The sequence below is a fragment of the Arvicanthis niloticus genome, chromosome 1, assembly GCF_011762505.2.
Source record: "Arvicanthis niloticus isolate mArvNil1 chromosome 1, mArvNil1.pat.X, whole genome shotgun sequence".
Lineage (NCBI taxonomy): Eukaryota > Metazoa > Chordata > Mammalia > Rodentia > Muridae > Arvicanthis > Arvicanthis niloticus.
This window is the reverse complement of record NC_047658.1, coordinates 7,547,496-7,559,864: the sequence shown is the minus strand read 5'-3', so window position 1 is coordinate 7,559,864 and position 12,369 is coordinate 7,547,496. Positions and strand designations below refer to the sequence as shown.

Below are 12,369 nucleotides of genomic sequence, written 5' to 3'. Positions count from 1 at the left end.
CAAAGTGAGGTTTGGGCTGCCTCCAGAGTGACTAGCAGATTGGTGGGTTCAGAGAGGGGAGTTGATGACTAGAGGGTGAATGGGGGACTGTAAGATGTGGGCTAAGTGAGGCCTGATCCTCCCCTTTGTCCTTGACACCCCCAGAAATATGACCAGGAGCTTTACCGAATAGCCATGCCTTGTCTCTGTGCCATTGCGGGGGCCCTGCCTCCTGACTACGTGGACGCCTCGTACTCCTCCAAGACGGAGAAAAAGGCCACAGTGGATGCTGAAGGCAACTTTGATCCCCGGCCTGTGGAGACCCTCAAGTGAGACGCAGGGACAGACAATGGTGTGGTTAGGGGTTAGGAGAAGGAAGGCTCCAGAGGGAGAGGGAACCCCACCCCAATGCCTGCCGACCCCATCTCTTATAACAGCGTCATCATCCCGGAGAAACTGGATTCCTTCATTAACAAGTTCGCAGAATACACCCATGAGAAGTGGGCCTTCGACAAGGTGAACACTGGGGACCTTCCACCTCTACCTCCTTTTCCCAAGCCTTATACCTTCCCAGAGGCCTCAGGTTGTCCTAGATCCTCAGCCATCCCTAAGACCCTCACAGTTCTCTGAGAGCCCTACAGGGTTTTCCTACCTGGTATCATATCTTCCACTCTCTTCTAACGCTTGTCTGGCCTCCACCTCTAGATTCAGAATAACTGGTCCTATGGTGAAAACATCGATGAAGAATTGAAGACCCACCCCATGCTGAGACCCTACAAGACCTTCTCGGAGAAGGTGACCAAACCTTAGGTCCTGATATCAAAGGTCAGAAGGAAACTCTAGAATTTAGGAGGTCTGGGAAGGAGTGAGACAGCTTCATAGGCTGGCTGGCTGGCATCTGGGCATAGATTTTGCCTTCTCTCAAGATTAGATGCTTCCCCTGGATAACCCCAGAATCCTCAAGTCCCTTCTCTAGAAAGGGTCCTTGGTAGTGAGACTTCTCTGAGGCCCTTGTAAAATGGGTGCTAGGAATATTTGAGTCACTTGTTTGCAGAGCAGATTAGAGTCCTGGGTTCTAATCCTGACTGACCCATTTCTAACTTCCTACCCCTGGTGGGGTTTCTCCTAGCTTGAGCCTGTGGAGACCAGGGAAGCTGAATCAAGCTTTCCTTCTGGCCCCATTCCACCAACTCCGCTCACTCTATCTGCCCCAGGACAAAGAGATTTACCGCTGGCCCATCAAGGAGTCCCTGAAGGCCATGATCGCCTGGGAGTGGACAGTAGAGAAGGCCAGGGAAGGTGAGGAGGAGAAGACGGAAAAGAAAAAAACAAGAAAGATATCCCAAACCGCCCAGGTGAGCTTATGAGGAGACGGTGAAGGTCTGAGGAAGGGGAGCGATGGAAAGGGTGGGTCATTGTGGTGGGATTGAGAGGGGTGCCCCCAGATGGTTGAGGGATTATGAAAAGGGGTGGGCTGGATGGGTGGGGTTGCAATGAGGCCTGACAGAGGGGAGGTAGAGTAAGGAGAAGGGGGCAGTCCTGACCAGAAATCTCAGGAACTAAAGAGCTGGGGAGGGTGGTTTAGAGGTAGGGCCTTAAGGGACGGACTCAGGCTAGGCACCTGGAGCAAGGCTCAGAGCTTTCTACAAGCTCTTAAGTATCCTGCACCCTCTCTCACCCTCTCAGACATACGACCCTCGAGAAGGCTACAATCCCCAACCACCAGACCTCAGCGTGGTTACGTTGTCCCGGGAGCTGCAGGTGAGATCACCGACCCTTTACTTAGGAAGCTCAGGCCTGTCTGAATCTGGTCCTTGACTGTCTGCATCCCACTTCCAGGCCATGGCTGAACAACTGGCAGAAAATTACCACAACACGTGGGGACGAAAGAAGAAGCAAGAGCTGGAGGCTAAAGGCAAGGGCACTCCTCCCCTCCCACCACTGCCCCCTCCCACGTCCACGAAGTCATGGGGCCTTGGTGCCTTGGGTAGAGTCCTGGTTTCATGGTGTTACTTAATCACTCGTCCGGCATCGGAAAGCAGCGTTTGCATTGTTAGCACCTTTTAAATTGTGCAGCTAATTCAACTGCAGGCACCTCAGTGAGAGTGGCCTGGGTCTTCCCTGGCCCCTGATTTCTTTTGCTCTCATCTTTGCCATCCCCAGGGGGTGGGTCCCATCCTCTGCTGGTCCCCTACGACACACTCACGGCCAAGGAGAAGGCACGGGACCGGGAGAAGGCCCAGGAGTTGCTGAAGTTTCTGCAGATGAATGGCTATGCTGTCACCAGGCATGTGAACCCATGAAACTGGGCAGAAGCAGTTGCAGGCAGGGACGAAGGAAGGCCTTAGGGGCGGGGCTTGGGACAGAGGCAGGGCCATAAGGAAGCCAAAGGGTAGACCTAAAAGCAGTAGGGCAGCAAGCCGTCCTCCTACTGGGCATAGCTTAGAGAGGGAAGTCAGGGCCAGCAGATAAGCTAAAGGCAGGGCTCTCTGATCAGGCCATGGGGGAGAAGCATGGGGAAGCAAGACTCGAAGAACAAGCTGAGATGAGGAAGAGGCCGGTGGAGGAAGGACCTGCAAGTGGGTAGTGTGCAGAGTCTGACCAGAAAGGTGTGTCTGCCTCTCCACGCAGGGGTCTTAAGGACATGGAACTGGACACATCTTCCATTGAGAAACGATTTGCCTTTGGCTTCCTGCAGCAGCTGCTGCGCTGGATGGACATCTCCCAGGAGTTCATCGCCCACCTGGGTAGGAAAAATTCCCACCCAGGGCACTGGTTCATCCATCTCGCCCCTCAGCTAGTATCTGTTGAGCATCGGTTCTGGGCCAGACTCTGCTGGGGATGACGGAATGGATTAGCAGGGAACGGGACAAAGATGGTTCTTCGTCTGCTTCCCTGTTTTGGAGTCAATTAGAATCATACCTAACTAAGCCAAGTGTGCTAGGAAGTGCCCAGTGTGTGTGTGTGGGGTGGGGGGGAAGAGGACACCAGGGAAAGGGGGGCTGGGGGCGTGGAGCCAGCTGCCATTTAAGCAGGAAGACACAGGTGACACTGTGACATCTGTGCCAAGACATGGAGGAGTGGGGTGGGGCATTTGAACACCTGGAGGGTCATGTCTCAGGCTGGAGGGGAGTGACCGAAGGGACCCCGCTAGGCCATGCAGTGAGGAGAGGGACTTTGTAGGTAGATGGGAGATAAGAACTTGCCCTCTGCACAGAAACAGAGTCACAGAGGGGGTCTGAGCAGAGACCTAGCCCAGGTGGCCAGAGTCCCTCTGGCTTGACTGTGGCCAGGGCAAGCGTGAAAGAAAAATACAGAAAAGTTTTTAGTTGGTTTGGCTTGGTTTTTTTAAGACAGGCTTTCTCTGTGTAGCCCTGGCTGTCTTGAAACTTGCTCTGTAGACCAGGCTGGCCTCAAACTCAGAGATCTGTCTACCTCTGCCTCCCAAGTGCTGGGATTAAAGACATGTCATTATTTCCTAACTCTGCCCCGACCCAGTGTCTCCTCCTACCAGAACACGCTGACTTCCTCAGCCTAAACCCACAATGGCCCCTGCTTGCTCTTCCCCACAGAGGCTGTGGTCAGCAGTGGACGGGTAGAGAAATCCCCACACGAACAGGAGATTAAATTCTTTGCTAAGGTGAGAGGTGGGCTTAGAACCTGGAGGGGCTGAGGTCTGGGAGAGCCCCTGGACCTTTCACTCAGCCCTTCCCCCCTTCCCTTCCCCATCTAGATTCTGCTGCCTTTGATCAACCAATACTTCACCAACCACTGTCTCTACTTCCTATCCACGCCGGCCAAAGTGCTGGGCAGTGGTGGCCACGCCTCCAACAAGGAGAAGGAAATGATCACCAGGTGGGCCACCTGTGACCTCTAACCTTACAGCATTTGAATCCCAAACCTCTTCTTCCTGACCTTGACTCATATGGGCCCTGATGGCTGTGTTCCTTCTTTGGGAATGCTCTACAGTGACCAACTGTCCCAGTTTCCCTGGGACTAAAGAGGTTCCCAGGACTTAAGTGAAACAAGCCACTCACTCTGACAAAGACAGCCTCTGCTCCATCACCTCTGCTGGACAATTATTGTTAGGACTTTTTTTTTCTTGCAGTGCTGAGAACTGAACTTTACATATGCTAAATGTATGACCCACTGAGCCATGCCCCCAGCCCCTCACTGGGGGATTCTAGGCAGGGGCTCTATCACTGAGCCACGCCCCCAGCCCCTCACTGGAGGATTCTAGGCAGGGGCTCTATCACTGAGCCACGCCCCCAGCCCCTCACTGGAGGATTCTAGGCAGGGGCTCTACCACTGAGCCACACCCCCAGCCCCTCACTGGGGGAATTCTGTGCCATTACTCACTCTAAGACTGAGCCATTCCTTTTTTTTTTTTTTTTTTTTAAGATTTATTTAATGTATATGAGTACACTGTCTTCAGACACACCAGAAGAGGGCATCAGATCCCATTACAGATGGTTGTGAGCCACCATGTGGTTGCTGGGAATTGAACTCAGGACCTCTGGAACAGCAGCCAGTGCTCTTAACCACTGAGCCATTTCTCCAGCCCAGACTGAGCCATTCCTATAGGCCTTGCCTGTGACTGTCAAACTTGATCATATCTCTTTACCCTTGCTGTACCTGCTGTCCTGCTCTGTGCTCTGTCCCCTTCCTGTCCTTTCATTCCTCTGATCATGTCACCCCGTCTTTCTTTTTGGTCTCCTCACTCCTTGTTCCCTTGTCCTTCTGTCCCTTTCTCTTTCCTCAGCCTCTTCTGTAAACTTGCTGCCCTTGTCCGCCACCGAGTCTCCCTCTTTGGTAAGTAGCCCTGCCTCTGAGTCTTTCTGCCAGCTCTCATGCTTTCTTTATCCCAACTCCACTTGGAAGAAAGTTCCTGGCTCAGCCTTTTATAGTTTCTTTCCCTCTGATCATAGCCTGGGTCATCCTGGGGATGGGGAGGTGGCCAGGCAGCCACTGTCTCATACAGGGACATCCCTGAGAAGTCAGGGCTAGGTGGAAGACAAAAGAGGGGGGAACAGCCAGTGCTGGGGTCGGGGTGGGGCTCCCAGGGGTCTGTGGAAGCTCAGGAGGCAGGACGTAGAGTCAGAGAGGAAAGGGCTGGGATGGACATAGGAAGTTCTGGCCTTGAGGTCCCTTCCTCATCCTGGCCCATATTCCTTTCCCAGGGACGGATGCCCCAGCTGTGGTCAACTGTCTTCACATATTGGCACGCTCCTTGGATGCCAGGTACGGCTTGGGGGTACCCACACACATTTTAATCGTGTCTCCCAACTCAGTTCTCCTATACTCTCTAACAGAGTGACACGGAAGGAGAGGAGTGAGGAAGGAGGGGAGGGAAGAGCAGGGAGGAGAGGGGGACATTGCTCCTACAGCTGCAGCTCTGCACCCCACCTCCTAGAACGGTGATGAAATCTGGCCCTGAGATCGTGAAGGCGGGTCTGCGCTCCTTCTTTGAGAGTGCCTCCGAGGACATTGAGAAGATGGTGGAGAACTTGCGGCTAGGCAAGGTGTCCCAGGCGCGCACGCAGGTGAAGGGCGTGGGCCAGAACCTCACCTACACCACGGTGGCTCTGCTGCCTGTCCTCACCACCCTCTTCCAGCACATCGCCCAGCACCAGTTCGGAGACGATGTCATCCGTAAGGACTTCTGACTCTGAGGGCAAGGGGCATGGGGTGGGGTGTCAGCTTGACCGGCACTGTCCATCCTGAGGTGGGTGACAGAGTCACCTGGTGTTAGAGCAAATGCTTTCTTTCTCTGAGCCAAAGCACACAGTTAGTGAACTATAGGGAACCGAAGGTGTTAACTGAAATGTGAATTCAAAATTCACAGTGGTGGTACACACCAGTAAGTAATCTCAGGACTCAAGAATATGAGGTAGGAGAACGGCTGCAAGTTTGAGGCCAGCCTGGGCTACAGGGTGAGGTCTTGACTTACAAAAAGCATAAGAAAAGCAAGGGCTGAGGATATGCATCTCAGTGCTATAACACTGGGCTGGTATCCAGCAGTGAAGGGCTGGAAGAAAGACTCACTGAGTAGCTCTCCTATAGAATTCACAATGAAAGGCTAAAAGCACTGATTTGTAGAGCCCCTGTCTAGAATCCCCCAGTGAGGGGCTGGGGGCGTGGCTCAGTGGTAAAGCCCCTGCCTAGAATCCCCCCCAGTGAAGGGCTGGGGGTGTGGCTTAGTGGCAGGTGTATCTCTGTGAGTTCAAGGCCAACCTTAGTCTACAGAGCTAGTTCCAGGGCAGCCAGGGCTGCACAGAGGAACCCTGTCTCGAGCCCCACTTTGTACCCCTAAAAAAGCAATTCCGATGGAGGACAGATCTATTTGACTCACACTCTCAGAGATTTCAGTCATTTGTCATCCTGGCTCCATTACTTTGGATGGCATCATGGCAGCAGGGGCATGTAGCAAGCTGCTGACCATGTGGGAACCAGGAGTCAGAGACACTGAGACAAACAGACAGGGGGAAGGACATATTTTCCAAATGACCTGCCCCCAAGGACCCAGTTCCTTCATCCAGGCCCTGCCTCCCATCCAGTTATGAGTAGGACCCATTCATGAGAGCAGAGCCCTCATGATCCAGTCAGATTGCAATAGTTCCATCTCTGAACATCACTGCCCTGGGGCCCAGCCTGCAGCATGTGAGCCCCATGGGAAACACCATAGCAGGCCATATTGCTTCTGGGAAAACAAGGTGGGGGTATTCTGCAGGGCCTGTAGGGCACGAGGCTATGAGCTATCCTATAGCTATTCCTGAACTCATCGTTTATTTAAAATTAGAATATTTTCCAATTTGGGTTTTTTTACATTTATTTATTATGTGTCTATGTGTAGTGTGTGTCGATATGGCACATGTGTTGCGGGCCAACCTCAGTCGGTAGAGCATGAGACTCTTAATCTCAGGGTCGTGGGTTCGAGCTCCACGTTAGGTGCCAAAATATGTTGAGAATCGCACTAGGCCCACGTTCAGGCGGCCAAAAAGTGTCACGGCTGGAGCAAAATATTGAGGCCTGGGCTGCCCCCGCATATGGCGGCCACTGTATCCCGGTCCAAGCTGCCGCTCTGGTCCGCGGGTCGGGGTTCAGCAAGAGAGAGGGGACGGACTCAAAGAATGGAGACGAGACAGAGTGTGTTTCAATCCTGTTTATTCTTCAGTCTCTCTTCCTCTAAGTGTCTGCTTCTCTGTCTCCTCTGTCTGCGTCTGATTCTCTGCCGTCTGCCTCTGCCTTTTATATGTCTCACTTCTAAGCCTTGCCTTTTGGTCACACCTTTAATCATGCCCTTAGGTCTTGTCTCTAAATCTGATCTCTACACTTCTAAGTCACTCTTAAGTCACACACCTTTAATCTCACACACCTTTAATCTCACACACCCAAGGTATCTAAACCAAGATTATCAGAGTGTGCTCAGCTGTTGTAGGCTATTGTAATCCAAGTCTCATGTCAGGGTATATGGCTCAAGATGGCTGCAAAGCTGATAGCCGCTTTCTGCTAAGAGGCGGCCCCAAACACACATGTGTGGAGCTCAGAAGACAATCTGAGAGAGCTAGCTTTCTCCCTCCACCATGTGGATTCTGGGACCAAACCCAGGTCATCAGACTTGGTAAGAGGTACATTTGTTCACTGAGCTATCCTGCTAGCCCTCATTTTGTTTGTTGAGACACAGTGTCATATAGCCTTCAACTCTTTTTATTGTTGTTATTGTTTGTTTGTTTTTTATTACAGACAGGGTCTTACTGTGTAGATCCATCTGTCTGGAACTCACTATGTACAGCAGGCTAGGCTTGAACTCACAAAGATGCACTTGCCTCTGCCTCCTGTGTGCTGAGATTAAAGGCATATGCCCAGGCCTTCAACTTTTGATCCACTTCCCAAAGCCGAGATGACAGGCATGCATTGCCACATTCAGCTGTCCTTAGGGTTTTTTTTTTTTAATAAAACAAATTATTTATGTTATGTATATGAATACACTATAGCTGACACACCAGAAGAGGGCATCAGATCCCTTTACAGATGGTTGTGAGCTACCATGTGGTTACTGGGAAGTGAACTCAGGACCTTTGCAAGAACAGTCAGGGATCTTAACCTCCAGCCCCTTAGATTTTAAAAATTCATAATCCCAGAGGTTGCAAAGATAACCCAGTTGGGAAAGTATTTGTCATTCAAGTGTGAGGACCTGGGTGTGGATCCCAGTGTCCACATACAAACCATGTGCAGTGGTATGTATGCTCCTGCAATCTTGGTGCTGGGAAGACAGACAAGAGCATCCCCAAGGCTCGCCGCCAGCTACACGAGCAGAATCTGTGAGCTCCAAGGTTAGTGAAAGATTGCCTCAGGAAACAAGGTGAGCTGGGCCTGTCATCACACAGTGGAACACATACACATATGTGTATCACACAAACACACACACACATGGAAAATTATAGTTGCTGTGACATCACTCCTGTTGTATTTTTTTCTATATATAGTTTTTTTCCTAAATTTTGTGCCTCCCTGTCCCCTGTTGCCCTGAAGGATGTGTACAATCAGTGAGGATCTTACCTTGGCCCTGTGGGAGGGGTTTAGGGCACCTGAAACCATACACACATGTGTGCGTTGTTCTGGAAGAAGTGTTAACATGTTCATCAGAGATACCCAAGGGAAAATAAGCCCCTCCCTTTTAATAAGCACCTCCCCTTTAGTAAGTCCCTCCCCTTTACTAAGCACCTCCCTTTTAGTAAGCGCTTCCCCTGTCCTCCTTTATACTTTCGGTTTTTGTTTTCATTTGTTTGATTTTTGGGTTGTTTTGGTTTTGTTGTTGTTTTGCTGTTTTGGTTTTGGTTTTTTGAGACGATTTTTTGTGTAGTCCTGGCTGTTCTTGAACTCACTCTGTAGACCAGGCTGACCTCTAACTCAGTGATCCACCTACCTCTGTCCTCGGACCCCACGCCCTAGCGCGTGCTGGGATTAAAAGTGTGTGCCACCACTGTCCAGCCTGTGTCCTCTTTTCTAATTACTTTTCAGGAATTAATTTATTTGAGAACTGGGTGTAGTCCAGTGGTAGAACACTTGCCTAGCACATGTGAGGTGCCATATTCCACCCCAAAATCACAAATTAAAACAACAGCAACAATTCGTTTGATCCTCATCCTACCCTGTTCGGAAGGCACTACAATCATCCCACTTTACAGATAAGGAACCTGAGGCTAAAGGAGAACTGGTCTTGGCTGGGTTACAAAGCGTAACTGGCAGGGGGCTGTACAGCTCTGTTTGTTACCCACCGGCCATGTGGTGACAGAGAAGGTGATAGGGTGGTGACAGAGAAGCTGGCATGGTGGGCACAGCCCAGACCCTCACTCTCTCTCCTCTTCAGTGGATGACGTGCAAGTTTCTTGCTACCGAACGCTGTGCAGTATCTACTCTCTGGGAACCACCAGGAACCCCTACGTGGAAAAGTAAGAAAAACGGGACAGATTGTTGGGTTTATATAGGCACTTAGCGGCTATGGGGTGAAAGGAGGGGATGTGTGAAGTGGGGTGGGGGTGCAAAGCTGGTTGTGGTAAAAACTTGCTACTAAACTAGAGAAGCTGAAGTTCACGCCAGAAGCCAAGAGAGGGCGCATAGTAGACCGCCCAGGCATAGAAACAGGCTGTGCGATCTGGGAGAGCGGGAACCAGACACCTACTGACTAAGGAGTCTTGAGTGGCTTCTGAACAAACTTGACCTGATAGGAGACGTGCAGAAACGGGGCAGCAGCATGCTAGGGATCACTAGAGAGGATCATTTCAGTCTGCATACAAGTCAGCCAGGCACGCAGAGAAGGGTGCACACGAGAGCGGCGCCTGCAACTCTGCTCCAGAGCGGACCAGTAGGGGCACACCTGTGCAGGGTGGGACTGGGGCTCAAGACTCAGCGGAGGGGCCCTTGGAAACTAACTGCAGCTCTCCTTCCAGGCTGCGCCCCGCCCTGGGGGAATGCCTGGCTCGCCTGGCCGCAGCCATGCCAGTGGCATTCCTGGAGCCTGAGCTGAATGAATACAACGCCTGCTCTGTCTACACCACCAAGTCTCCTCGAGAGCGGGCCAGTGAGTCACGTGGGCGGGGACAGCTGTCAGGGTCACAGGAGAGCTGCCCTCAGGGTGGAGGGAGTGCTCCCTAAATCTGGGTTGTGAGGGGCTGAGTATTCTACGGGATTGTAGTGTTCCACAACAGCCAGACCTTGGGGGCTCCAGGCTGTGTTGTAAGGGGCCCACTGGGAGGACTAGGGTGTCAGAGATGAAGTTTGGAGCTGTGTGGCTCATTGTGGTAATGAGAAGCTTAGGGAGACAGGTACCTTCCGATGTCCTTGAGGTTTTAGTGACAGGGGCTTATCGTGGATAGTTTTCATTCACAATGCCTTTGAAGTGCCACTTAGGGGCAAGAGTCAGAGGTGGTGGCCATACAAGCCACAGGCAGAAATCCTGTCTTCTCAACCCTGGGGTTAGAGCTAGGAGTGGGGTTCAGTAAATATTCAATCAGGAGGCTTGTCCTTAGTCGTGCTGTGTGCCCGAAACCCAGCTGGGTGTGGTGGCATGAGCTTATATGCCGAAATTTGGAAGGTAAGATACTGGAGGACCTTCTTCAGAGTCATCTTTACCCCTTAGAAAGTTCAAGGCCAGCCTGGGCTACATGAGACTCAGCCCCTGTCCCCCCCTCCCCCATTCAAAAAAGAAAAAAGAAAGAAAAAAGCCCACTTCCAGCCTATGGAAGGGAACAGTGGGTGATAGACTGTGGGTTTCCAGAGACAAAATTGGAGTCTAGAGCTCTGAGACCTGAAACTGAGGGCTCCAGATAGAGACAGCCCAGGCCTCTCCTCTCCGAGCTCTGGGGGCTGAGGTGGGAGCTGCTAGCATGGGGCCCACCGGGGCTGGAAAGCACTTTTTGCAGCTTGCCACATAGCGGACGTGGAGTTCTGGCGATCTTAGGAATGAAGGTGTTAGGGCTTGCACGAGACCCCATTTGGATAAAAAGTTGGGATTCTTGCTTCAGAAGTTCAGTGTGGAAGTCCCACGTCATTCCAGGCATGGTGTCACATGCTATTACTCCCAGCACTCAGGAGGCAGAGGCTGGTGGATCTCTGTGAGCTCAAGGCCAGCCTGGTCTACATAGTGAGACCAAGTTTCACACCAGGGGTATATTTTGGGGTTGGAGTCATATCTTGCATTTGACATTAGGGATTAATGAGGGCTGGGGTGTAAAGTACTTGGGGATCACTGGGTTCCAGTGGGGGGGGGGGCTGTGAAAGGCACCTGGGTTGGAGATGGGCTCTTGGAGACTCTTTTAGGCATAAGGTGATTTATTGGTGTCAGGCGGGTCATAGGGAAGGCAGTTGGCATACCCTGACCTATCCCTGCACCCCAGTCCTGGGGCTCCCCAACAGTGTGGAGGAGATGTGTCCTGACATCCCAGTGCTAGAAAGGCTCATGGCAGAAATCGGGGGGCTGGCCGAGTCCGGGGCACGCTACACGGAGATGCCGCACGTCATCGAGATTACACTGCCTATGCTGTGCAGCTACCTGCCCCGCTGGTGGGAGCGAGGGCCTGAGGCGCCCCCACCAGCCCTGCCTGCGGGGGCTCCACCACCCTGTACTGCAGTCACCTCTGATCACCTCAATTCCCTGCTGGGGAACATCCTCCGGATCATCGTCAACAACCTGGGCATCGACGAGGCCTCGTGGATGAAGCGGCTGGCTGGTGGGTCTGCAGGACAGTGTCCCCTGGGGAGCAGGGCTCTGGGGCCCCTGGAGGTCAGAGATCACATGTGAGCAACACCCTCTTCCTGCAGTGTTTGCCCAGCCCATTGTGAGCCGCGCCAGGCCAGAGCTCCTTCGCTCCCACTTCATCCCTACCATTGGGCGACTGCGTAAGCGGGCAGGGAAGGTGGTGGCTGAGGAGGAGCAGCTGCGCCTGGAGGCCAAGGCGGAAGCTGAGGAGGGTGAGCTCCTGGTCCGGGACGAGTTCTCCGTGCTCTGCCGCGACCTGTATGCCCTCTACCCCCTGCTCATCCGCTACGTGGATAACAACAGGTCAGCATGGCCCAGCCTGTCCCGACTCGGCTTTCTCAGCTGCCAGGGGCTCTTGCAACCCTACCAGGCCCTTCCAGCCCTTTCTCCCCTCTAACCCGTCTGAGCTGGGGAGATGGCTGAGTGGATAAAGGGGTAGGTTCTGAATTTGAACCCCGGAACTCATGAGAAGCTAGCTGCAGCAGCAGACATCTGTAATCCTTGTGCCCTGTGGTGGGATGGGAGGTGGAGAAGGGACAGTCTCTGGAAACTCATAGTCTGCCTAGCCTGAAGCCTGCAGTGGTGACCAACAAAGTGACTCTGTCTCAAACAAGGTAGAAGGCAAGGGCCAG

General features: G+C 52.5%; 1 protein-coding gene across 4 annotated transcripts in view; it reads left to right on the top strand.

Annotated features, from left to right (window-relative positions):
• Positions 1 to 12,369, top strand: part of Ryr1 (ryanodine receptor 1) — a 131,001-nt gene that overhangs the window by 61,489 nt on the left and 57,143 nt on the right. For all 4 annotated transcript variants that reach the window (XM_076930947.1, XM_034498479.2, XM_076930943.1 and 1 more), the window contains exons 51-67: positions 145 to 308; positions 417 to 495; positions 685 to 774; positions 1,194 to 1,334; positions 1,666 to 1,740; positions 1,819 to 1,894; positions 2,143 to 2,266; positions 2,611 to 2,726; positions 3,552 to 3,619; positions 3,713 to 3,834; positions 4,742 to 4,791; positions 5,160 to 5,220; positions 5,393 to 5,631; positions 9,350 to 9,431; positions 9,930 to 10,060; positions 11,376 to 11,708; positions 11,800 to 12,040. In XM_076930947.1, the coding sequence (XP_076787062.1) occupies positions 145 to 308; positions 417 to 495; positions 685 to 774; positions 1,194 to 1,334; positions 1,666 to 1,740; positions 1,819 to 1,894; positions 2,143 to 2,266; positions 2,611 to 2,726; positions 3,552 to 3,619; positions 3,713 to 3,834; positions 4,742 to 4,791; positions 5,160 to 5,220; positions 5,393 to 5,631; positions 9,350 to 9,431; positions 9,930 to 10,060; positions 11,376 to 11,708; positions 11,800 to 12,040 (2,192 nt within the window). The remainder of the gene's footprint in view (positions 1 to 144; positions 309 to 416; positions 496 to 684; positions 775 to 1,193; positions 1,335 to 1,665; positions 1,741 to 1,818; positions 1,895 to 2,142; positions 2,267 to 2,610; positions 2,727 to 3,551; positions 3,620 to 3,712; positions 3,835 to 4,741; positions 4,792 to 5,159; positions 5,221 to 5,392; positions 5,632 to 9,349; positions 9,432 to 9,929; positions 10,061 to 11,375; positions 11,709 to 11,799; positions 12,041 to 12,369) is intronic.